Source organism: Lolium rigidum, chromosome 3 (assembly GCF_022539505.1).
Source record: "Lolium rigidum isolate FL_2022 chromosome 3, APGP_CSIRO_Lrig_0.1, whole genome shotgun sequence".
NCBI lineage: Eukaryota > Viridiplantae > Streptophyta > Magnoliopsida > Poales > Poaceae > Lolium > Lolium rigidum.
This window is the reverse complement of record NC_061510.1, coordinates 286,768,800-286,792,132: the sequence shown is the minus strand read 5'-3', so window position 1 is coordinate 286,792,132 and position 23,333 is coordinate 286,768,800. Positions and strand designations below refer to the sequence as shown.

The window sequence follows — 23,333 nt, the reverse complement described above, 5'->3', positions numbered from 1 at the left end:
CTTACAACTTTCTGTCACTGTCCCAGATTCAATGGAGACATGAACCCACTATCGAGCATAAATACCCCCTCTTGGAGTCACAAGTATCAACTTGGCCAGAGCCTCTACTAGCAACGGAGAGCATGCAAGAACATAAACAACATATATGATAGATTGATAATCAACTTTACATAGTATTCAGTATTCATCGGATCCCAACAAACACAACATGTAGCATTACAAATAGATGATCTTGATCATGATAGGCAGCTCACAAGATCTAACATGATAGCACAATGAGGAGAAGACAACCATCTAGCTATCGCTATGGACCCATAGTCCAGGGGTGGACTACTCACACATCGATCCGAAGGCGATCATGGCGATGAAGAGACCTCCGGGAGATGATTCCCCTCTCCGGCGAGGGTGCCGGAGGCGATCTCCTGAATCCCCCGAGATGGGATTGGCGGCGGCGGCGTCTCTGGAAGGTTTTCCGTATCGTGGCTCTCGGTACTGGGGTATTCGCGACGAAGGCTTTAAGTAGGCGGAAGGGCAGGTCAGGGGGCGTCACGGGGGCCCCACACGCTAGGGCCGCGCGGGCCCCCTCTAGGCCGCGCCGCCCTAGTGTGGCGGCGCCCCGTGGCCCCACTTCGTATCTCCCTCGGTCTTCTGGAAGCTTCGTGGAAAAATAGGCCCCTGGGCGTTGATTTCGTCCAATTCCGAGAATATTTCCTTACTAGGATTTATGAAACCAAAAACAGCGAGAAAACGACAATCGGCTCTTCGGCATCTCGTCAATAGGTTAGTGCCGGAAAATGCATAAATATGACATATAATGTGTATAAAACATGTGAGTATCATCATAAAAGTAGCATGGAACATAAGAAATTATAGATACGTTTGGGACGTATCACCATGCAGCAGATCTACGGAGCTCGGGATGGGGTGAGCCAGCGGATCGGTCTTCCAACGCCTGAATTCTGCCCGGCGCTCGTCTACGCTCGTCTGCGAATATGGCGAAGTCCGGCGCCCCGGGTGGCCAAGGAGAGTCCTTCTTCAGCGCGCCCAAGGAGATGGCCTCTACCGCCGCCGGCCGGGAGAAGGTGCCCGCCTTCGTCGACACCTTCTACAACCGCAAGGCCACGCCCCGCAGCCCCGCTCCTCCCGCGCCCCCGTACCTCCTCTCCGGCAGTGCAAGGACGAGAACGCTCATCTTGCCGGTGGCGGCGCCGTCGTGGAGCTGGACCGGGAACACAGGTGCGACCGTGAGGAGGAAGACGAGGTCTGTGGCCTGCGCCTGGCGGCCGGGAAGCACCACGAGGAGCACGTCAACGGGAAGCAGGCAGTGACAGGGACGAGGGTCACGGGCGGCGACGCGGTTCCCTTGGGACGTGATTGCTTTTTCAATTTTGTTTGTAGGGTGTTTTCTATAAATATTCGTTGTAAAGTTTTTTAACTACTCTGTAAATAAATTAATTAGTGTAATTTTATTACCAGGACGATATGACCTGCATTTTTTTTTTTGTTTCCAACCATGGTTAACACTGGCGCACCTGAATGCTAGTGGTGGCGCACTTGCCTCTTTTTTGTTTCCATACTACTATTAGCTGTGGCGCACTGCTAAAGGCAATAGTGGTGCATGTGTACTATTAGAAGTGGCGCACTATCTAGTGTGCCACTAATATTTGGACTACCAATGGCGCATTAGTAGTGCGCCACTACTAACAAATTAGCAGTGGCGTGATAACAGTGGCGCACTAGTAATGCGCCACCGATAGCCAAAACCAGTGCGCCACTAATAAGCTGTTTCCTAGTAGTGCTTGCTCCTTGCTCCTTGCTCCCAACGTGAGGCAATTCGATGCATTGCTGATTCTATCAAATGGGAATATGCATATGTATATTGTTGATTTGTAGGTGTGATAATGAGAAGTTAAAGCCTAATTTTTCCTTGATTTTTCAATGTGAAAATAATTGGAGAAAATAGCACTACTATGAATAATTTGTAGTCTTGTTGACATTATTGTAGAATTTCATATCTTATAGTATTGAAAAAAAATCATAATTTCGCATACCCAATACGAAAATCCTGGCTCCGCCACTGCCTGGGAGGCTAGATGGGAGTGCTGCCTTGCTGCGAGAAGACAACATTCACTCGCCGCAGCCTCCTCCTTCGCCTAATACTGCCACCGGTCTAGGAAACCGCCTCGAGCCCTCGATTTGGTCCGCCGCCGCCGCCGGGGAGCTCATGGACGTAGGGTTAGGATTTTGGAAATTTCCCTCTGATTGTCTAACTGCTAACTAAAGGGGAGAGCGTAGCCTAGGGGGGGTTTTGCAAACAAAAAACTGAGCTCACAAGTGTCAAGTCCGGACGGCGATTGGTACCTAAATGAACCCGAAAGCCAAGTTAAGGTACCACTAATGCATGTTTTGCAAGTTAAGGTACTAAATTGCACCCGAAAGCATGGGAGGAGAGGATGAGAGAACTCGGCCCTGTTGGGTCGGTTTGACCCAAAGTCGAAGATCATTGGGCCCGCTCTGACAAAAAAATATTTAACGCCCCCCCCCCCCCCTATACTTCTATTTTTATGCATCAGATCACCAGAGTAGTTTTTTTATAGTAACTTGCTCACCTATTTAATCAAAGGCCGAATAAATAGGCATTATTACATTATTACAGAATCACTGGGGTCAACAGTCAGACAGCCCTTGGCCTAATGAGAGAGCTGAGCTAAGTTATGTGCTTGTTTGTTCATCAATCTAACTTCATGAACGTACTTTGCTTCTGAGAAATTAGCATAATGCAACTTGATCTCCTTTACAAAGTTAAAATATTGTTTGATCTTGCAATTTTAAGCTTGAACGCTCCATCTATGTTTAGTTATTTGAAATAAAGGCAACATTGTTTTATTTAATAACCTGTTATATTTCATAGATGGGAAGCAGGGAGGATGATCCTATCGTGATCTCTGACGGTGATCACGAGATGGAGAAGGAAACTATTAGCCGTACTTTGACACAAGTGCCCCTAAGAAAAGTGTCCTATATCTCTACCGTGGTGTAGTGACGAGTACTATACAATATGCAAACTTATACAGCGGGGCGTATCTATGCCTTGTGGTAGATGCACCCACTCCCGTCATACCCAACTCTAAGCGTACGAGTGTGTATGCTTTGAAGGTGGAGATAGAGAATGTTACTCTTCACAAGATGTGTTTTTAGAATCCCTAGAATTTGCATAACCAAATTCCAAATACACATAAAAATAAAAAAGACAAATTCAACATGAACAGTGCCAAAAAAGGCAAATATAAATAACACTATTCACAGTATTTTTTTTTGTTTCTCTGTGCGTAGTTCAAATGTAGTTCTTAAAATTTTAAAGAATGTAAACACACATGTTATGAACACCCATAAATTTGTTGGTTTTTTTCACCTATAAATATGAATTTTGACAAGTGGTGTCCATGTGAGGTGTGGTACCATGGGATCCCAGGGTATAATTCGACAATCTGCCCTCGCTCGCGCATGCACGGTGAGACCGACCGTTGAAATGGCCGGCGCCGCCGCGACGGCGCAACGCAATGGCGATGGCTGGCCCCGGAGGTGCGCCTCGGTTATTAACTCTGTGGCGTTCGACCCAAAGCGAGCAGCCTATACCTCCGCTGCCCGGGGCGCGCAGTCGGTGCGGACACAGGCGCATGCATGGTACTTCCTCCATCCCAATGCTTAGGGCACATTCAGATGCAATTAACATGCCAATCTTCCAAAATTACCCTCCACATATTCGCTGCTCCACCTTAAAAATCGCGGGCAGTTAACACCAAACGTCGGCTTTTCATCTCTCTACATGCGTGGAAGAGTAGTAAACGAGGAGAGAAGCAGTTACTACAGCGTTTTCATTGGTTGCATGCGTGGAGAGAGAAAGAAAACCGCATCAAACGAGGGGGCAGTCAATGCTGGGTGAGAAAAATACTCAACTAACTACTAGCAGTTACTACAGTAGTAAACGAGGAGTACCGATTAATTAGGGACACGTTAGGAAAGAGTTGGCTTGCTGGAAACCTGCTTAATCGGCGTGCAAATTTTTTTACTCGCATTGAGATGGAGGGTCATCGCCGGCGTTTTATTTACCGAGTGAACTGCCACTATAAGTAAGCACGCTCGGAGAAGAGAAGAACACAGTACAGAATCACAGTCGCCTCAGAGCTAGTTTGGTAAGTGCGAGAGCTCGAAGGCCATGGGTTGCTTTCAGATGCGTTCTCCGGTCGTCCTCATCGTCACCATCCTCCTGCTGCTCCTAGCTTGTCTCCAAGGTAACCAATTTACCTACTTACCTACACATCTGCATGCATGTTCATTCTTTATCCTACTGCTCACTCAGTTTTCTTATGTTCCTGCTAGCATCACCCTCTTCCCAGCTGCAGAAGCAGCACCAGAATCACATCCGCAAGATGCTCAACGCCAACGCGTCTACCCCTGCGACGGGCGGCGGGGGAGGAATCCACTCGTCGAGGCGGGTGGACGTGTACGGGTGCTCCAAGCCGGAGGAACTCGTGACGGTTGCCCAGAACAGCGACCCCATACTCCACACCGGCGTGCCATCCTACACCGTCCAGATCACCAACACCTGCATCGACTGCGCCGTCTGCGACGTCCACCTCTCCTGCGGCGACTTCGCAAACACGGAGCTCGTCGACCCGGCCACCTTCCGCCGCCTCGGCTTCGACGACTGCCTCGTCAAGGACGGCGGGCCCGTCGGACCCGGCGAGTTGATCAGCTTCCAGTACGCCAACTCCTTCATCTACGAGATGAAAGTCGCATCCGCCGCCTGCAACTGCGCCTAGCTGTAGCAGCTCCGGGATCGAATCGATCGGCGATGCATGGACGCAGCTAGCGATCCTTGCATTCTTATTAGAAATAATAAAGTTAGGTTGAGCTCAGCTGGTAGTAGTCTGATCTCGGGTTGCTTTAGGGCGTCTCTAATCTTAGGTGAAGGTACTCTCCTTTGTGTCTATATATGTGCATGGAATCAATAAAATGTTGTGTTATGAAATGTGACGGTACTATGCTTCCCAAGTTTACTTATAGTTATATCTCCCATTTTCATATATCTCAGTCCATATGTAATTTTAGATGTAAGTAATATGCACCAAACCAACATTTTTCGGTCGGAGTGAATGGAGAACAACAGTCTCATGATGTACTACTTCTCTTGTTATCTTTCACAATATTATCATCTTGTCGTACAGCTTTATTATGCTGACTGGCCGGCCATAGTTCAGTGCAATTTTATACCATATGCCTCCACATACATCTTCACATTTCAAGTATTAGTAAAAGTGCATGAAGCAAAAAAAAAATCCAAATTAATTTCGATATACTTTTGATCATCATAGAAATGTAACATTCAAAGCTACTACCAAATGAGCAAGACAATGAGAGGAATCTAGCAATTAACAAAGCTAGATGGTTCCTGAGATTCTCATATCCATAGATTGTATGCATTGGAACTACCGTGCGGCCTGGAATCTGCAATTCACCGGACATGTCCATGATCTTGCCATCATTCTTGAAGCTAATGCAAGACCGGAAAATATGGATTTAGCATGCCTATTTTGATGTGCATGGGTCTTGCAATGACATCAATGTATCGATTGTTGACCACTCTTTTAAAGACTATCCCGTGGAGAGGTGCCTCTTGCTGAGTACACAAATGGGATATTATCTTGCAAATGGGATCTACTCCAAGCTAACAAAATAGTTTTCTAAGACTGATCATAGTGGGGAGTAACTTAGATTACTAACATATGACATGTTACTATAGAGGTACTAACTTATATATGGTTTCATGCATTGTACTATCATTTATTATGTTATAGACTCATCTTATCTTGGGGTGTGTGATGTTATATTAACATAAGTAGTAGCTATTAGCATGTTCCTCTCTTTATTTATTTTTTGTCATGTCATGTCACCAAAATGTATCAGAACGTGTGATGATAATGATACTATCTACTACCTCCGTTTCAAGGAATAAGGGGCACACGTATTCCAAGACGAACTTTGACCATAAAAATTGAGCAACAAAATCTTCATTATATTATATGTATATATAGTATCGTTGGATTCGTATTGAAAATCACTTTTTAATGATGCTAATTTCATACAAACAATCTTTATCTATTTAAAGTAATTCTTGGTCAAACAAAAAGCTCGTAAAACGAGGGCGCCTTATTCCTTGAAACGGAGGTAGTATGTTACTCCCACTATAAGGCTGGTCATAATGCTAGTATCTTAGGTAGTAGTATCATGCATCATAGGCCCACAAAAATGCTGATATGACATCTAATTAAAGAGAGATAAAATTAGAGTAATAGTATAGGTGGATACTATATCATAGCGCACGTTACAAGAAAAGTAAATGTCAAACAGATCTGATACTCATATTTACTTTGGGATTCTACAAAATAATAAATTTAGAAATTTATGATACTACATCTATAATAACACTCACTATAAAGATGGTATCATAGATAAGTATAATGCATGATACTAGTATATGATACTATCGAATATAGGGTGGTGCACTCAGGTGCACCATACCCTGATATTCAAAACATTCAAATAACCCTATTTAAATGTGTCAAAAAAATGAAATAATTCACGCACGTACATGTCACCATGGTACTTACTTGTGTTCATTTTCAAGGAAAAAATTCGAATTTATGTGACCTACAAAAAAAAGAGAAGATGGATTTTCGCTATATTGTGAAAAGTACGTGTCTACTACTATTTTGTGAACAATGCATCTTGTTATTTTTTTTTGTAGACTACATAACTTAATATTTTAGTTCCCGATTTGACGTACGCATATCTGCATACATTTCCTACCCATTTAATTTACAACACATTTTTTAGTAAATTTCTACCGTGTTTTCAATATAAGGTGCACGTGCACCTGAGAGCCAAAAATGTACATTAATGATACTATGCACTATGATCAGCCCGAGTAGTCTAACAATTTTAAACGAGAAAGATGGTACTAACACGTAAGGCTGTTCACATCGGAATGGGCTTAATGCAGGCCCAACAATAACTTCATGCCCGCATGCCAATGCTCGTAGATTAGTCCTAGGTTAACCCGAGCTAGCAAGTCGGAGCAGTACTCCTAGTTCTTCATCAATTGGCATAGGCTAGGTAGCCGGTGGCGATCCGTCGGTGTGCTACCGGCCAATCGGCCACCGGACGCCGCGCCGGCCAACCGGTTTGGTCGTTTTGGCTGGCGAACAGTTACTGTAACCGTAACTAGGTGTGCTGTTTCCAATTTCAAGCCTCCGTTTTCCGAGCCAGTTAGTCGCTTGACCATACGGAAATACTTTTGTACACCCACGCATGGGTGTGGGTGTTCCATCGCCGTCCAGTTTATTCGTCGAGATTCGTGTCCACCGTGGTAGATGGAAAGATTCCTTTCTCTCTCCTCTTTTTATCCGAATCTCAAAGCACAATGGACGGTGACGGAAACACCCACACCCATGCGTGGGTGTACAAAATCCACTCTCCTTGACCATACTAGTACCATCAATAAACTTTAGAGGCCGCGACACGACGCAGCCATTTCACACAGACCGAGAGGACTCGTACAAGCTGAGCGCGTCAGCGCGTGCACGTTGGCATAGAACGACTAAACATGCACAATCAGTAAATGAGAAAATCTAGGATCTATTAAAAAAACAATTAGAATAAGATCAGAATTGGGGATGTAGCTCAAATGGTAGAGCGCTCGCTTTGCATGCGAGAGGCACGGGGTTCGATCCCTCGCATCTCCATTTTGTCCTTTTTCTCGGTCGTCCGGATAAAACCATTTACAAAAAAAAAAAACATTGGAATTACCCCACGGGGTTCGGAAACCAGATTCACTACACTATGTTTTTCAGTAGAAAAAAAAACATTGGAATTACCAGAACAAAAACCAGATTCACTATATGCAAGAGAGAGAAAAAAACCAGATTCACTGAAATTACCCTAGAAACAGATTCGCTAGAATTACCCCTCGGCTCAAGAAACTAGTAAGCGGACCATTGGTGTTGCCCGGTCACGCTGGATGCTCCCTTGCGCAATCCCAACAACTCACGTCCTGTCTCATCTCATGTGTGATCACGGGTCGAGATCGAGGCGTTGCCACCCATGGGAGGTGCTTGCTTTGCTCCACGGCAGAATTTAGACGTTCATGGTGTCTTTCACATGCTGAAGAATGCCGCGACATTTGTGATGCCTATCGTGCCATTGTTATTAACTGTGATGGCATCAATAAAGGTATGTTGGATCAGTCATTGCAGGCAGCTTTCACAACTCATTTGACGTTGTTTTACTCACAAATCTAGAACATGGTGGCTGAGAAAATTTGACTTTTGCGCAAGGAGGCTTCGTCTTGAAGGGTTTGTTTGGAACGTGTTGCCGGCTTAGATGTTCCCTATGTTGATTCTTGTGATGAGGGGAAGACGGTATGGACCACCAAGGTTGTGGCTCCATGGCATGTAATGCACACAACTCAGTCTGAAGCACCTAGGGAGCAAAAGAAAGAAGAGGATAGTTGCAAGGATAGCTTCAACAACTGCTTTATTGGTGGACCCAATATGGGTTGTAGTGTTCGTCGAACGAGTCTTCTTTGTGATTGTAGTAGACTCATAGACCTTGTTGGTTTGTCTAGTCGATCGGGAAGTTGCATGCTTTGAATTGTGTTTGCTTTTTGTTTTGTTGTAATGGGTTTTACCTGGTTTTCCATTAATCATCTGAGCAATTATTTCTTCCTTAATTAATAGATCGGCCTAAAGCTTTTGTCCCGCTTCAAAAAATACTCTAGAAACAAGCCAATAAAAAAGAAAAGAAAATGTGTGGCCAAGCATTTTGCGCTTTGTTGCGTGCAAAGTCAAATCGGACGCAAAAGCTTTTTGTGGCGGTGATGGAGCAGGTGATTTATTTGGCCACAGGATTGCCAGACAATTCTACGCCTGCAGTCCTGTGATAAACAGCTCATTTCTACGGCCAAGGCAGCTTTGCTTTCTGGCGAAGGATCTTCCCTGACCGCAGATAATCGGATGATGTTGAGAAATAACTACTGGAATAACATATGATCACAATAATCGTCCGATCCGTGCCAAACTCAAACAAATTAACATTTTCACAAGGCCGAGGTTTCTTTCTCTGGACAAGTTTATCTGATATATCTCTACCCTCTGTTTATTGTTACTCTTATCAAAATTCATGCAAACCGTTTGAGTATGTGGTGCAGGACGCCTGAAGCCCCCTGGCCGTGGCTGAACCTTTGCGAATTGTGTTGCACAAAATGCAAAGGAAATATGATGTGGTCACTGTGGTGCCAAGCTGTGAGATGGGGCTCACAGAGGGCCCCGCCTCATCGGCTGCCCGCCACAACTCGCATGAACACCTCAAACTCCATCCGTCCGTAACATCAACAGATTTCAGTCCTCGGCACTGCAAGGCTGCCGCCTCATGGCGGCATCCACAGCATCTGGCACCTTGACACCCTTCCTCCACCGTTACCAAGCGCGAAGCCGGCGCCGCGCAAGGTTCGTCGTCGCAGCAAGCTCGTCGGACGCCGAGGCAGCCGGGTCGTCGACGGCAGGGCCAGGGAAGAAGAAGACGGTGGACACGAGGATACACTGGTCCGACCCTGACGAAGGCTGGGTGGGAGGGAATGAAAAGAAGGAAGGCGACGGCGGCAAGAACGAACCCCTTGGAAGAAGATTCGCCGACCTCATCAACAACCCATCGTCCGAGTCACACTACCAGTTGAGTTCCGTTTCAACACAATTGACCGTACGTTTCTTATCCACCTTTCTGATGAAAACTGAGCACCGAAACTTCTTCTGATCCTGAACCAGGTTCTTGGGAATAGCACCTGAGGCGGACATAGAGGAGATCAAGGCGGCGTACCGGCGGCTGTCCAAGGAGTACCACCCGGACACCACGAGGCTGCCGCTCAAGTCGGCATCGGAGAAGTTCATCCGGCTCCGGGAGGTGTACAACGTGCTCAGCAAGGAGGAGACCCGCCGATTCTACGACTGGACGCTGACGCAGGAGGCCGAGAGCCGCCGGCTGCAGCAGCTCAGGTCCCGACTTGAGGATCCTTACGAGCTCGACATCCAGAACTACGAGCCCGTGCCAGACATGGTAGATCGCCTTGGCGGGAAGAACATGGAGCTCAGCGATCAGGCCATGACCGCGCTCACGTTCGACATTGCCATCTTCATCATCAGCATCTGCTGCATCATCTACGCCTTGTTCTTCAAGGAGCAGTACTGATGACAAGATGTGACGAGCGCAAGGTGCAGTGCTATATACAGAATTAGAGGCGCAAATGGTACAGAACATGCAAGGTAATCGCTGAAGACAGTATGTCTTTTCAGTTCAATACAACATATCATGTAATGTGAAATACAGGCTAGGAATCACTCATAGATATTATCTCATTCAACAATCTATAGTTTTGTCCAAAACTTGGTTGCTGCTGTTTCTGAATTTATCTTCAACTTATTACGGCAAGAAGTATATAAATCTAAAATGCCAAAGTGCTAAACAGGAGACAACCGTGTCATGCTGTACTTCTTTTGTTATCTCTGGTCAGAGTAAATGGAGAACAAAAGGTGATCCCAGGCGTGTAAAAACTGTTGCCTGAGAAATGGGTGTCTCATCTTTAAGAATCGTCACACTCAATGATCTTGACAACAGAAGAATCGCCAATCTTTTCGAAAATTATCACCCTGTCATATGGCTTTATTATGCCGACTGACCGACCGTAGTTCAGTGCAAGTTTTATCCCATATTCCTCCTTGGTGAGCCCACCAGTTTCGGCCTGTCACAGAGATAAATAAAATAAGAATCAGCTCTGGCTTTAGAAAGATCCATACTGTACACCTCCAAACGGAAAGCAAAAGCATCCTGAGCTACCGCCTACGACATATGTTCAGCATTGGAAAATTGCAGAATTTCAAGGCGTATCTGGTATTACCGATTAAGAAGTTCATACATACCTCGTCAGTACTCCCCATCAAAGGGTAGACACCTCTAACAGAAAAACATTGCCTCGCCTGTAAGTTAACAGTCATCAGTTATAGGTTTATGGATCCCGCTTGATTAGCAAGAAAACTACAATCAGAAAGATAAATATGCCTGTTACTTACCTGTGTCGTTCCATAAGAAAGCCACTTCGATGGATCAGATCCCTCGCGTGGAAACACAACTGCCAAAACTGGCATTGGGGGCCTGTACTTAGCAATTAATCTGCAGAAGAGGATGCACAAAGTGAGTTGATAGCATTTGCACGACAGAAACATGTTTAGTCGAGTGCTGATCTTGCATAGTATAGAGCACCTAGCAGCTCTCCCTGAGAAGGTGAACACAATAATCGCAGCAGCTTTTACTTTCATTGCAGAACGAACCTATATAAGAACAGTAGATTGTCACTTTCTATAGTAAAATATGTGTCTGACCTAATGATATAGAAGTACTTACCGCTGATGATGCTACAGATTCTTCATGGGCCATGGGTTCACCTACATGCCTCACTACTCTCTTGAAGTGAAGTGACTGGTTATACACGGTCTCAGCCTAGAGGAGAAGTTAATTGTTGATCAGCCAATCAATTAAGATGATTTTACAAGTTACTCATACATGATATAGGGACGTACTTCTGAACATATCTTGCCAACAGTACCCACAGAATCAACAGGATATTGCCCTCGAAGTGTCTCCGCACCAAGTAAAATGCCATCAGTTCCTGAAATATGAGTAGCATAGGAAATAAGAACCTACAAATTTGGCAGGTAGTGTTAAGAACAGCACAGATTTACAGACCATCAAGGACAGCATTTGCTACATCAGTTGCTTCCGCACGAGTAGGGCGTAGATTGTCAACCATACTGTCCACAACTCTAGTGATGATCACAGGTTTGCCAGCCAGGTTGCATTTCTGAATACCATTCTTCTGGGACATGAACACCTGGACAGTGAAAAAATGATAGGTTATGAAATGAAGCAACCAATACCTGCAGTGATGCCACTGATATAAGTGAGATTATGAAATGAAGCAACAAATATCAGCAGTGCCGCCTATAAGAGCTAAATGACTTAACTGTAACCATAACAACAACGATATTCTTGTAAATATATACTTGTGTGAGTATCATTTAAAGGCAACCGGCCATCATGAATAGAAATTAATATACACCTATCTGATAGCGCACAGGGTTTGCAAGGAGGGGAATTAGGTATTCTGAGAAAGACCAAAATTTACCCTCTCTGGTGGGAGGTCAATTCCCAGATCTCCTCGAGATATAATAATACCATCAGCCTCTTGGAGAATTTCATCAAAATGCTCCAAACCCTAGAAAGAAATAAAGTACTGCACGATGAAACTAACCATAATATAGCAGTGAAACACAATGAACACATCATAAAAGCGTGATAGTTACCTCAGCATTTTCAATCTTCGCATAGATCTGCGTGTCTTGAAGATCATGAGATAGTAAAAAGGCTCTAAGCTGCACACACAAAATATTACTAAGGATCAGCAGTGTTCCCATAGCTAACTACCAAGTCCTCGGTTGCTATCAACAAAGGTACAAACAGCTTATCATCATGCAGAGGATGTACTGCCTCAAGTAACTGGAGAAACAGTAACACCATTTCAATGAAATAATATCAAACAATGAACAAGTCCATAACAACATACATCTTCTTCATGTACAATTATACTTGTTCAAAAGATTGTATCATTAACCAATGTGTTTGACAAGTATACCCCTTAGAAATATGAGCCTACATGTAAGTCTGCTCTTGGTTTATCTTCCAAGTTAAACTGTAGATACATACAGGTTCAGGTGCTAATTCCCATTTATAAAATTGGCTCAGAATTTGCATCAATATGCCTCTCGAAATCTAATTTCTGTTGACACTTGAGTGCACAAAAGAGCATGAAAAGACACTGAAATAAAATACTCTCCTCCGACCCAAATTAATTGACGCAACTCAGGAGTACACTTGTACTGGACATAGGCTATGGTTGCGCCAATTAATTTGGGTTGGAAGGAGTACTAAAGGTACTGTTGAAAGGAAATCACGAAGCAGGTATGTGAATAACTGAATGGATAATTCAGGTGCAAGAGTGGAATGATCCAGAAAGAAAACTCACCTCACTGACATCCGCAGAAGAGCGGGTATGTGAAAGCGATATAATATCAACACTGTTCTGCAACCCCCATGTTGAAATGACCTGTTGCACGAAAAGTATGCTTAGGATGATTTTGGAAGATGTGAGTTAACATAATAGCATCAATATGAAATCATGCATTAGAAATGAAATTTCAGATGTACGCAATCTTGAAATAAATTATTCCCTATAATTTCTTTTATTTGTTCAGACTTAGACAGTCTCCAACAGAATAATGCAAATCTTTAACATGTGTTCAAATTCTACTATGTTATCAAAATATGATCAAATACTCAAATAAATGATCATATGAAGAAATTAATATTATCAATCCATATGACAATCTAAATATCACTGTGTACATTGGCTGTCAAAGTTTTAAGATATTGATTGCACACATTCAAGAACGGAAAGTAAGAGAAAGGAGGAACCAAGTTCAACTTTCGAAAAATGGTACCTACCAAATCCTCAAGTGCAACTAAAGATCAACAATAGTCAACATCAGAAAGAAGTAAGGGATATCATGTTCACGTGCAGAATGCAGCTATATAGTTGTATTTGGATGCAACATGGCTGCAGAACATATTGTTTGGTATGTGAAGTATTTTAACTTGTAAGGCATGTGTGTTCTCTTTCTCCGAACAAGTCATATAGCTCATCTTGTTGAATGTTGCTAACCCAAAAGGATAGACAGCGCAAAATCTACTGAACCTGAAACAGAATCGGGTTGCTATTTGTACAAAAATTTGCTAGCCAAACTTAGACTGATAGATTGTTGACAATATATAGCTGAGTAGTGTACAGAAACTCAGAGTAGTGCACATTACCTGTTTATCATATTCACTCAAAGTGGGCATACTGATATGTACTTGTGAAACATGCAGAGTGAAAATGGGCCCTGACAGTGTAGCCGTATTCTTCACAAGACAAATCACTTCTTCACCAGAAGTCTCAGTAACCTATAGTTGCAGTATATAAGGACAGGTCAATATTGGGAAAAGGCATGTATACAAGGAGAATTCAGATATTGACGTACCTCGAGCCAGAGAGACGTTGATTCACTTCCTGTGAAAAGATATTGACCCATGAAAAGAGTATCACCCTTCTTCACAACCTAAACTCAAGGAAAGGGAACACGATCAGATTTGCGGTATTCAAAGAATCTGAATTTGAGAACAAAGGGTACTATCACTAGCATAATAGAAAAGTCAAAACAACTTATATTTGTTGCATAAATCCATGAATTTTACTTTAATGCCAGATGCAGTCACACAGAACAAAAGTGACATATCGACATAAACGCATAGAGACAGATATAAAAGAAGTATAAATAATACACTGATTACTTCATATCTCTTCTTTTTCTTTTTATCCACTTACTTTTGCAAGATCACCAAATTTAATTGGTAGAATATCAGCTGAGGGAGCTTTAGAAAGGTCTGGTGTTATTGTGACATGATTTCCACCTTTCAACTCGATTGATCCACCAGTTGAGTTGTCAACCTGAATTTCTGGACCCACTGTATCTAACATTATCTATAAATAATAAGATCAAGTTAGATGCTGGAAGCATATGCCTCTTAGCAACAATCTTAAAGCATTGCATATACCATACAAGGTTATTAAGAGAATGCAGAAAAGACAAGCCAAACATGATACTGAAAAGGTTTAAACATAAATGAAATTCTAAATTTTAACTATGAGTTGCTGCCTCAAATCAGAGGTACTTAAAAAGTTAATTGCAATTAAACTCTTTAAGCTAACTCAAGGAATATTTTTACAAAGACCAATGATGGAAGTGGAATGAACATCTGCAAAGTAAATAGAAAAGGCCATCTCCAAATAGAGTACATATGTGAAGTGCACAAAGTTAGCAGTATATATCTCAAGGAAGAAATGTTTAGCTAGTTTTAGCACTCTAAGAAACCTTTTTTCGTAAATAAAAGCACTCATATAAAAACATATATGTCTATATGCAGCTATGCACATGGAACAGAAAAATGAAACTTGGATGGAAGAAGACTTAGAGAGAACATAACCCATATGTAAGGAAGAGGTCTACAAAGTTTACATAATCAACATCATAAAGTAGAAGCATGGGAAAATTAAAGTACGGACTGGAGGAAAAAGCTATAAAACAAAGCAAATGATATTGTACATGTTTACACGTGTAACTATAGAAAATATGATAGGTATGTACATCTAAAAATTTACACATGCCTATTACTAAAACTTCTCCCAAATGCTCAGTCGTTACTGCTGAAAACATAATTAAAACAATTGAAAACACATCACTTTGAAAGTCAATCAGAACAACAACAGAAATAAAAATACCTCCTCTGACACTTATCATGGATCGGAGGAGTAGGACAAAATCAATATAGTGTAAAGCATGACTCTTACGTAGCGCATTGATTAGGTAACCGGTACTCAACAGATCCATCACTTTGTAGCGATTATAAAGGACTCGGTCTTGTGACTGCCTTTTCTATTAAAATTCTGAGCTGATATGTTTATATTGATATGGCATCAAGATAAATATATAATGATTCTGACTTGTTTTATATAGGCTGGATACAAAAGAAATGTCAAAATTATGTCCCTGGCTACTGTCAATACTTCGTGAGCAACAACCAGGAAGTGACTAATCAATAAAGTTGATCTTAGAAAACCTGCAACATACTGGTGAGGGTACCTCGTTTGAGTACCGGATAATAATACAAGACCTAGTATACCTATTTTCAAGTCTCTGCTCTACGATAATACAGTCATCTGTATGATTAAAATAACGCAATTTTCTATATCTTAATGAGAATGTTCATAACTAAAGGTCACTACAATTCTTATATGTCAGTTTCAGTGTTCCAACTTTCCAAGCATAGATATGTTGTACATTAAACGATGCATATCAAAAAATCTGGATAAGTTATTAACCAAGGTTGCCAACTTACAGGGCACAACTTCTTGACATTCTGTGCGGCTTTCCTCAGATTGTCAAGGGTCTCCTGATGATAAGCAGCATCCTTCCAGGAGAAATCAAACCGCGTAACTGCAAAAAGGAAACGACACACAGATCATTACGATTATTATATCACGACAAAAGCAGCAAAATCGTGACTGGTGCCGTTGCAGTAAATCCAGATACTTAAAAGGAAACCGTCGCCAAACCTGACATCCCGGCAGTGAGGCATTCTTCAATAACCTCGACCGAGCGCGACCTGGGCCCCAGCGTCCCAACAATCTTGGTGAGCGATGGGAATACTTTCTGCACAAGAGCGCACGCAAGGTATGTATAAGTGTCGCGATCCAGGACCCTCGAATCAAAAGCGAAACTGTCTCCGTCCTACTTGCAAGTAGGTAGGACCATTCGATTTAGTGATTTTGGAAGTCAGTCGACTTCCACCGAATCATGACAACGCATTTGGCGTGACGCAACATTAAACCCCGAATCCCCCAATCCCGCGCGATCTGTCCCGTCGGAGACACGGATCGACGGCATTCTGAGGAGATGGATCACCGCGATTCCCGCCTCTCTGCGCACCAAATCGGATCGAGGGGACCAGAAACATCCAGACGAAGAAGTCCGAATCCACCCACAGGCGCCGCGCATACACAGGGTTCGAGATCGATAGAGAAGAGGGGGGGAAATGGAAGAGGGAAGGCGCTTACGGGCTTGGCGGGGGCGAGGCAGGAAGCGAGGCGGACGGGCTCCTCGAGGAGCATGTGGTTCCCGCCCTGCATCTCCTCCGCGGGCGGGCGGAAGCTTCTGGAAGGATCTGACTAGGGTTTTGCCTCTCTGTCGGGTGTGATGTGACGCGATGCGATCGAGTATAGGTCCTCTGAGCGGGCAAAGCGAGGGAGGAAGAGGAGGCCGCGTGGTGAAGAGAAGAGAGCGAGCGAGGCGTGAGGAGAAAGAAAGGAAAAGAAATGAAAGAACACGTGGCATTTCGATCTCGCATTTGTGTTTTTTTTTACGGGTCGCTTTTCTACACTACTTAAAAAGGAGGAACATGTTCCTTATTCTGCCAAACCGCAATACGTCAAAAACTTTCGTCGTCGCTCCCACCTCCGCACGCCGCGCCCTTTCCTCTAGCCCCACCCCGAACGGAAACAAGGTCTCCTCCCGCATCTCGCCTATTCTCCTGCTGCCCCTCAACAATGCCCCACCCCCCGCATCCGGTGCCCCTCCAACCTCGCCTCCTCGCACCGGCCGCCGAATCTGGTCGTCACAGGCTCCACTACACAGATCTCGCCTCCACCGCATTGATCTGCATGTCATCGCCTCCCATTCCATTCTCCCCGTCCCCCACAGCACGTTTTGTACTCCCTAGATCACGAACATGGAGGCGTGGCTTGAGGCATGGACGCCCAGATCCGAATTCATCTCTTGATCTTCTGGGGGCGCTGCAGCTGCGGGACACTTCCGCAGCGTAGCTCTGGTTTTGCGACGCCCCCGCCGCTGAGGCTGCCGTGGCGGCCACGCTGGTGTCCGCGGCCAGCGAGATCCCAAGCGGTCACGCCTCCCGGGTCACACTGGGCATCCCTGGGGGCGGATGAAAATGCGGAGGACGCGATGGTCGAACATTCTCTACATGTAATATCCTCCATCCCCGTCCTGATTGGCATATAATTATTCCGCGAGGGATTACGAATTGGAAACGTACTTCTTAAATATACGACCTGTAGGCGTCACATCCCTAACAATTGAATAGGCGTCACATCCCTACTGCCCTGGTACTTCGATCTCTTCTAGATTGCAGGCTAAAATCTTCTGCACATACCTTAAAATTTTAACCAAATAGTTTTTTTCATAGAAAGTGGCTATTTGTCGATTCACATAGAAATGGTTGTGAGCCAGTACTTACAACCAGTCAATTAAGAACTTTTCATCCCATTGTACTTGCCCACATATTAATTTTCGGATCAAAGGGTTCTTATCGTCGACTTAGAAATAGTTACTTATTCGCTCTGAACACCCACGACGGCAATTGACGAAATGATACGGTGATACCATGCAAGCTATAAAGCTCGTCTATGATTATCTTCCTTTTTGATCTATAACAATACTTTTCCTTTTGTTCTTTGTTTCCTTGCAAAAGGACATTCTTTGAATTGTTAGAGAAAATTAGAGAAAATATAATGGAAAGTAATATCAACTTCACTACAGGTGAAGTAAATGGTTCATCGGCTTATTCAGATTATGAAATTATATCTCTCCTAGCATAAAATGGCACTCCTGGCATGGAGGTACGTTGTATTTGAATTTTAAGTTTTATGACTTGTTCTCTTCTGTAGCTAATCACTCATGTACACAATATATATTCAGAAAGTATGGCACTCCTAGCATGCAGGTACTCTGTATTGTTTTTTGCACTTATAATTTATATATTGGATTCTTGCACTTTTGTGAGCGTGCAGATATGTAGGGAGAAGGATAGTCATCCTCAGCTCTGGGAAGATGTTCATCATATTGATGGGTAAATAATTCATCATAAGCATCAAAATATTATATTTTACAAGCTTCAAATGCCTTATAATTCTATATTTGCGTGTTGGTTTTCTTCTATCAACATGCTTGACCCCTGTTTTGCATCACTTGTCACATTTGGTAGGATCATCTTTCCTGATTCAAATGCATAAGAATGTCTTGGAATATGTGTATTGGCTTCAACATTTGACTTCTGGTTTCTGCAGCTATAATCTACTTACTTTGGTCGATCCTTTCCATAGGCATGGTTGAAAGAACATCTCTCATATTATGTTTTGTGTGTTTGATGTCAATGTATGTGATACACAAATGGTTGTTTAAGTGGTACAGGGATTACATAGATACATGTGTATGTGTGTTGGATGTGGTCGATCTTGTCAAAAAGTTTCTACGGAAAACTCACCGGGCCGGATAATCCGGGCCGGATATTTCCAAAATATCCGGCCCCCTGAATTTCGGCTAAGGACTTTGGGGATTGCAGCTCAGTATAGGGGCCGGACATTTGCCCGGATATTGTCCCGGTTTTGTACCAGGGCTGGATTATCCGGGCCAGATATTTCAAGAATATCCGGCCCCCTCGAAAATGGCTAAGGACTTGAAGAATTGCCTCTCAGTATAGGGGCCGGACATTTGCCCGGACATTGTCATGGTTTTGTACCTGGAGGCCGGATTATCCGGGGGGCGGATTATCCGGCCCTTACTTAGGGCGGATTATCCGGCCCCCCGAAATGCACAACGGCTGGATTTTGGGGAGGGGTATTTATACCCCTCTTCTTCTTCCTTACCCCTTTGCTCAATCATTGCACAAGAAATCTGCCAAGCTTCACCTCCATTAGAGCCACCTCAAGAAACACAAGATTTGCAAGATCTCCTTCCTCCCCCAACCAAATCTCTTGATCTTTGGAGATTCGAAGGAGAAGCCACCGATCTACATCCTCACCGAAGCGTTTTTCATTTCCCCCTCATTTGTTTGAGGGATCTCATGCTAGTGTTCCTATTTGGTTCCCTAGTTGATTTGGTGTTGATGTGTTGTTGTTGATTGTTGTATTGTTACAGATTTGGGAGCCTCCAATTCGAGTTGTGGATGTGTGCCCCAAGAACCTTGTAAAGGCCCGGTTTCCGCCTCGAGGAAATCCCTTAGTGGAAGTGGGCTAGGCCTTTGTGGCGTTGCTCACGGGAGATCCGAGTGAAGCCTTCGTGGCTGTTGGTTTGGCTTGCGTAGCAACCACACTCCTCCAAACGTAGACGTACCTTCTTGCAAAGGAAGGGAACTACGGGAATCATCTCCGTGTCAACGCGTGCTCCACTCTCGGTTACCTCTATCCCATTCTATCTCCTATATTGCGTAGCTATATCTTGCTTAGTTGATAACCTTGTCATATAGGTAAATTCACTTAGTTGCATATCTAGAGAATTTACCTTTGTGTCAAGCCTAAACCGAAAAAGAACTAAAAATTGGGTAGCACCTATTCCCCCCCCCCCCCCCTCTAAGTGCGGCATACGATCCTTTCATTTGGTATCAGAGCCTCGGCTCTTATTTCGGGCTTAACCGCCTAAGAGTATGCCGAACGAGGATCCCACGGAAGAGGCCACCAAGACGGTCTCCATGGAAGACTTCAATTCATTGAAGTCCTCCATGGAAGCCCAAATGGAAAGCATGAAAAAGATGATTGCCGAGCTTTTGGCTCCGGCCCTTCCCAAGGCTCCTAGTGTAGAGGTTAAGGACACGGGTGCATTAGAAGAGGGTGAGGCTTCGGAATTACCCTCCTCTACCAAACCCATGGAAGGTGATAACTTAAACACCTTAAAAAATCCCATTGCATCTCCTAAGACAACTAGTGGAGGTGATAGCTACAATCGAGTAGCTCCACCTTTTCTATCTCCCGATATACCGGTTCCCCTTCCCCATATGAACATTCGGGGCGACCCACCTAAGTTTTCCATTGAGAATTTTGATACTTGGCAATTTGAGTTTCGCTCTCATGTTTGCAGTGCCTCCAATGAACTTTGGAGAATCATCTTGGAAGGCTTCAAGCCATACAACCCCGACAAGTTGACTAGAAGAGAAGTGGTTGATAGTCAACTCAACAACACCGCCTTGCACATGATTCAAACTAGTGTGGGGACAAAGGAGTTGCATCGTGTTCGGAACTACACCACCGCCAAGGAAGCTTGGGATGGTTTGGTCGCGAGTTGCATTGGAAGTGAGAGCACAAGGAGGAACAAGTATAATGCTCTTAAGAATAAAGCCGAAGGGTTCATGAGGCTACCGGGTGAAGATCATGAAGTCATGTATGGAAGACTTCTCACCGTTGCCGATGCCTTCCGGCTTATTGGTGCCACCCACATCAATGACTCTTGGATCAAGGAGAAGTGCATTGAATGCATGATGCCATTTGTACCCATCGATGTCAAGACTCTTGTGGGGAGGGAATGCTATTCCTCTCTCACCTCTCAACAAGTCGTCCACGAGATGCAAGCTCTCAAAGTGCTTGAGTAAACCTCTCATGATTCTCGCAATCGAGCTCTTGGGATGGCAAAAGGTTCCAACCTTGCCTTGGTGGTCAACTCCGTTGAAGAAGTGATTCCTCAAGAATCTTATAGGGCATCTTGGAGTATGTCCTATCCGGAAGATTTGCAATGCCACTACCATGATCACATGGCCTTCCATGCAAAATCCTTTTGGGTTGATCCCTCCAAGGCCAAGGAAGACAACATCAAGAGGAACAACAAAAGTGGGTTCACTAGCTTTGGTCCAAAGACAAGATCATGCTACAAGCTGTGATGACAAGCGCCACTTCATTGCCGAATGCCCCTATGAGAATAGAGAGCTTCATAATGGGAGGCTCATTCCCAAGGACAAGAGCAAAGACACAAAGGGCAAATATTCAAAAGCCCCCAACAAGAAATTCTACAACAACAAGACCAAGAAGGGCAAGAGGCCCTCAAGAGTTGTGCTAGTAACAAGGGAAGAATATTCTTCCGATGAAGTGGAAAGCTCTAGTAGTGAGGAAGATGAAGAAAGCTCAAAGGAATTGGCCGCCATCGTCACCACCAACATTCCCTCTTCATCACTCTTTGACTCTCCCAATGAGAATTCTCATATCAAGAATGCACATTGCTTCATGGCAAGGTCCTCTTTGGACACATCTATTGTGCTATCAACTCAAGAAGAGTATACCTCCGGAGATGATGATGTTGATGACGAAGAAGATGCAACCTCTAATGGCTTGGTCGCTCTTGCCTCCCGCTCAACTAACTCTTCATCACCAAGTGAATCCCCCAATGAGGTCATTCATGTGGAGGAAGAAAGTTGCCTCATGGCTAAATCCTCCGAGGTATCATCTCCTTGCCCCTCTATGCCTAACATATCTAGTGATCTAGGGGTTGATGATGCTAGTCTAAAAGTGAAACAAGAAATGCTAGATTTTGATGATTTCATTCTCAACCTACAAGGTAACACTAAAAAGCATGTTTCAAACCTCATGGTTCGTATAGCTCAACAAAGTGATATGCTTGAGAAAAAGGGTCAAATAGAGAGAGAAGACTCTCTTGAAATCCATGCTCTTAAAAATGCTCTTGAGGAAAGTCAAGAAACTATAGCTTCTCTTGAGGAGAGGCTAGAAACTCTTGAAGAGCCTCAAGATAAAATTAACAAGCTCACAAAAGCTAGAGATCTTGCTAGGGCTAAGACTAAAGTGCTTAAAAAGGAAAAGGCCCAATTTGAGGTTGATCATGAGAAACTTGTGAAGGATCTAGATGAACTAGACAAAGCTCACAAAGCTTTGAAGAGTGAATTCACTCTCCTATCCAAGTCCTATGAGCAACTTCAAATTAGGCTTGCTACATATGATGTGCCTAGTTCCTCTACTCCTCTATGTGATCATGCAAATATTGTTGAGGAAAATGCTAGGTTGAAGGATGAACTTGCTAAGGCCTCCTCTCCCCAAAGTAAACTTTCTTTGGATGATCTTTTGAGTAAGCAAAGATCAAACAATGGGAAGGAGGGCCTTGGTTATAATGCCAAGGCAAAGAAGGCAAACAAGCAAAAGGCCAAGCCCGCACAAGAGAAGAAGAAAGCCGTCACTAATGGTGAAGCCTCCAAGGGCAAAACCATGAATGATGATGATGCGGGAATTGCTAACCCTCACTATGTTTTATTTAAAGATTATTATGGTGATGTTTATGCTAAATATGTTGGCCCATATGATGGTTATGTTGCTTGGTCTATTTGGGTCCCAAAGACCCTTGTTGCTAACAAAAGAGGACCCATTGCGAAATGGGTACCTAAATCCAAGAATTGATCTCACGTAGGACTATGCCGCCGGAGGGTCAAAATGGGTACTTGATAGTGGATGTACAAGTCATATGACCGGAGGCAAGAACCTCGTCAAGGAGTTGAGGCCTAACATAAATGATATCACCGTCTCCTTTGGCGATAATTCTACATCCGAGGTATTGGGTTTTGGCAAGGTTGTGGTTGCACACAACATTACTCTTGTGGATGTCATGCTTTTCAAAACCCTTGGTTACAATTTGCTTTCCGTTTCCGCCCTTGGCAAGATGGGTTTCGCCGTCTTTATTGATAATGATATTGTGGTCCTCTTGTGGAGCAAGACTCTAAAAGTCGCTTTCGTT

General features: G+C 43.8%; 2 protein-coding genes and 1 non-coding gene across 3 annotated transcripts; 2 read left to right on the top strand and 1 right to left on the bottom strand.

Annotated features, from left to right (window-relative positions):
• The first annotated feature begins 7,732 nt into the window (after positions 1–7,732).
• On the top strand, positions 7,733–7,805 carry TRNAA-UGC. The gene has a single exon. It is a non-coding gene; the product is annotated as a tRNA-Ala (tRNA).
• Positions 7,806–9,454: 1,649 nt separating this feature from the next.
• Positions 9,455–10,581, top strand: LOC124703522 (NAD(P)H-quinone oxidoreductase subunit T, chloroplastic-like). Its single transcript, XM_047235735.1, has 2 exons — positions 9,455–9,788; positions 9,882–10,581. The coding sequence occupies exons 1-2, from the start codon at positions 9,490–9,492 to the stop codon at positions 10,300–10,302; spliced, it is 720 nt and encodes a 239-aa protein (XP_047091691.1). The 5' UTR covers positions 9,455–9,489; the 3' UTR covers positions 10,303–10,581.
• LOC124703524 (pyruvate kinase 2, cytosolic-like) lies at positions 10,485–16,999 on the bottom strand. Its single transcript, XM_047235736.1, has 16 exons — positions 16,877–16,999; positions 16,376–16,472; positions 16,159–16,256; positions 14,588–14,743; positions 14,244–14,321; positions 14,035–14,166; positions 13,190–13,270; positions 12,471–12,539; positions 12,293–12,382; positions 11,854–11,998; positions 11,688–11,776; positions 11,512–11,607; positions 11,371–11,438; positions 11,181–11,280; positions 11,031–11,087; positions 10,485–10,852 (listed from the first exon to the last, which is right to left on the bottom strand). The coding sequence occupies exons 1-16, from the start codon at positions 16,946–16,948 to the stop codon at positions 10,694–10,696; spliced, it is 1,587 nt and encodes a 528-aa protein (XP_047091692.1). The 5' UTR covers positions 16,949–16,999; the 3' UTR covers positions 10,485–10,693.
• Between the last annotated feature and the right edge of the window lie 6,334 nt (positions 17,000–23,333).

Bases quoted from the DNA above. Each gene is read 5' to 3' on its own strand.
- LOC124703524 (XM_047235736.1), bottom strand. From the start codon at position 16,948: ATGCAGGGCGGGAACCACATGCTCCTCGAGGAGCCCGTCCGCCTCGCT. The intron at 13,271-14,034 runs GTAATGTGCACT...TTCGTGCAACAG, and splicing joins TGAGTGAATATGATAAACAG to GTCATTTCAACATGGGGGTT. The intron at 12,383-12,470 runs GTAACTATCACG...ATTTCTTTCTAG, and splicing joins CGAAGATTGAAAATGCTGAG to GGTTTGGAGCATTTTGATGA.
- LOC124703522 (XM_047235735.1), top strand. From the start codon at position 9,490: ATGGCGGCATCCACAGCATCTGGCACCTTGACACCCTTCCTCCACCGT. The intron at 9,789-9,881 runs GTTGAGTTCCGT...ATCCTGAACCAG, and splicing joins TCGTCCGAGTCACACTACCA to GTTCTTGGGAATAGCACCTG.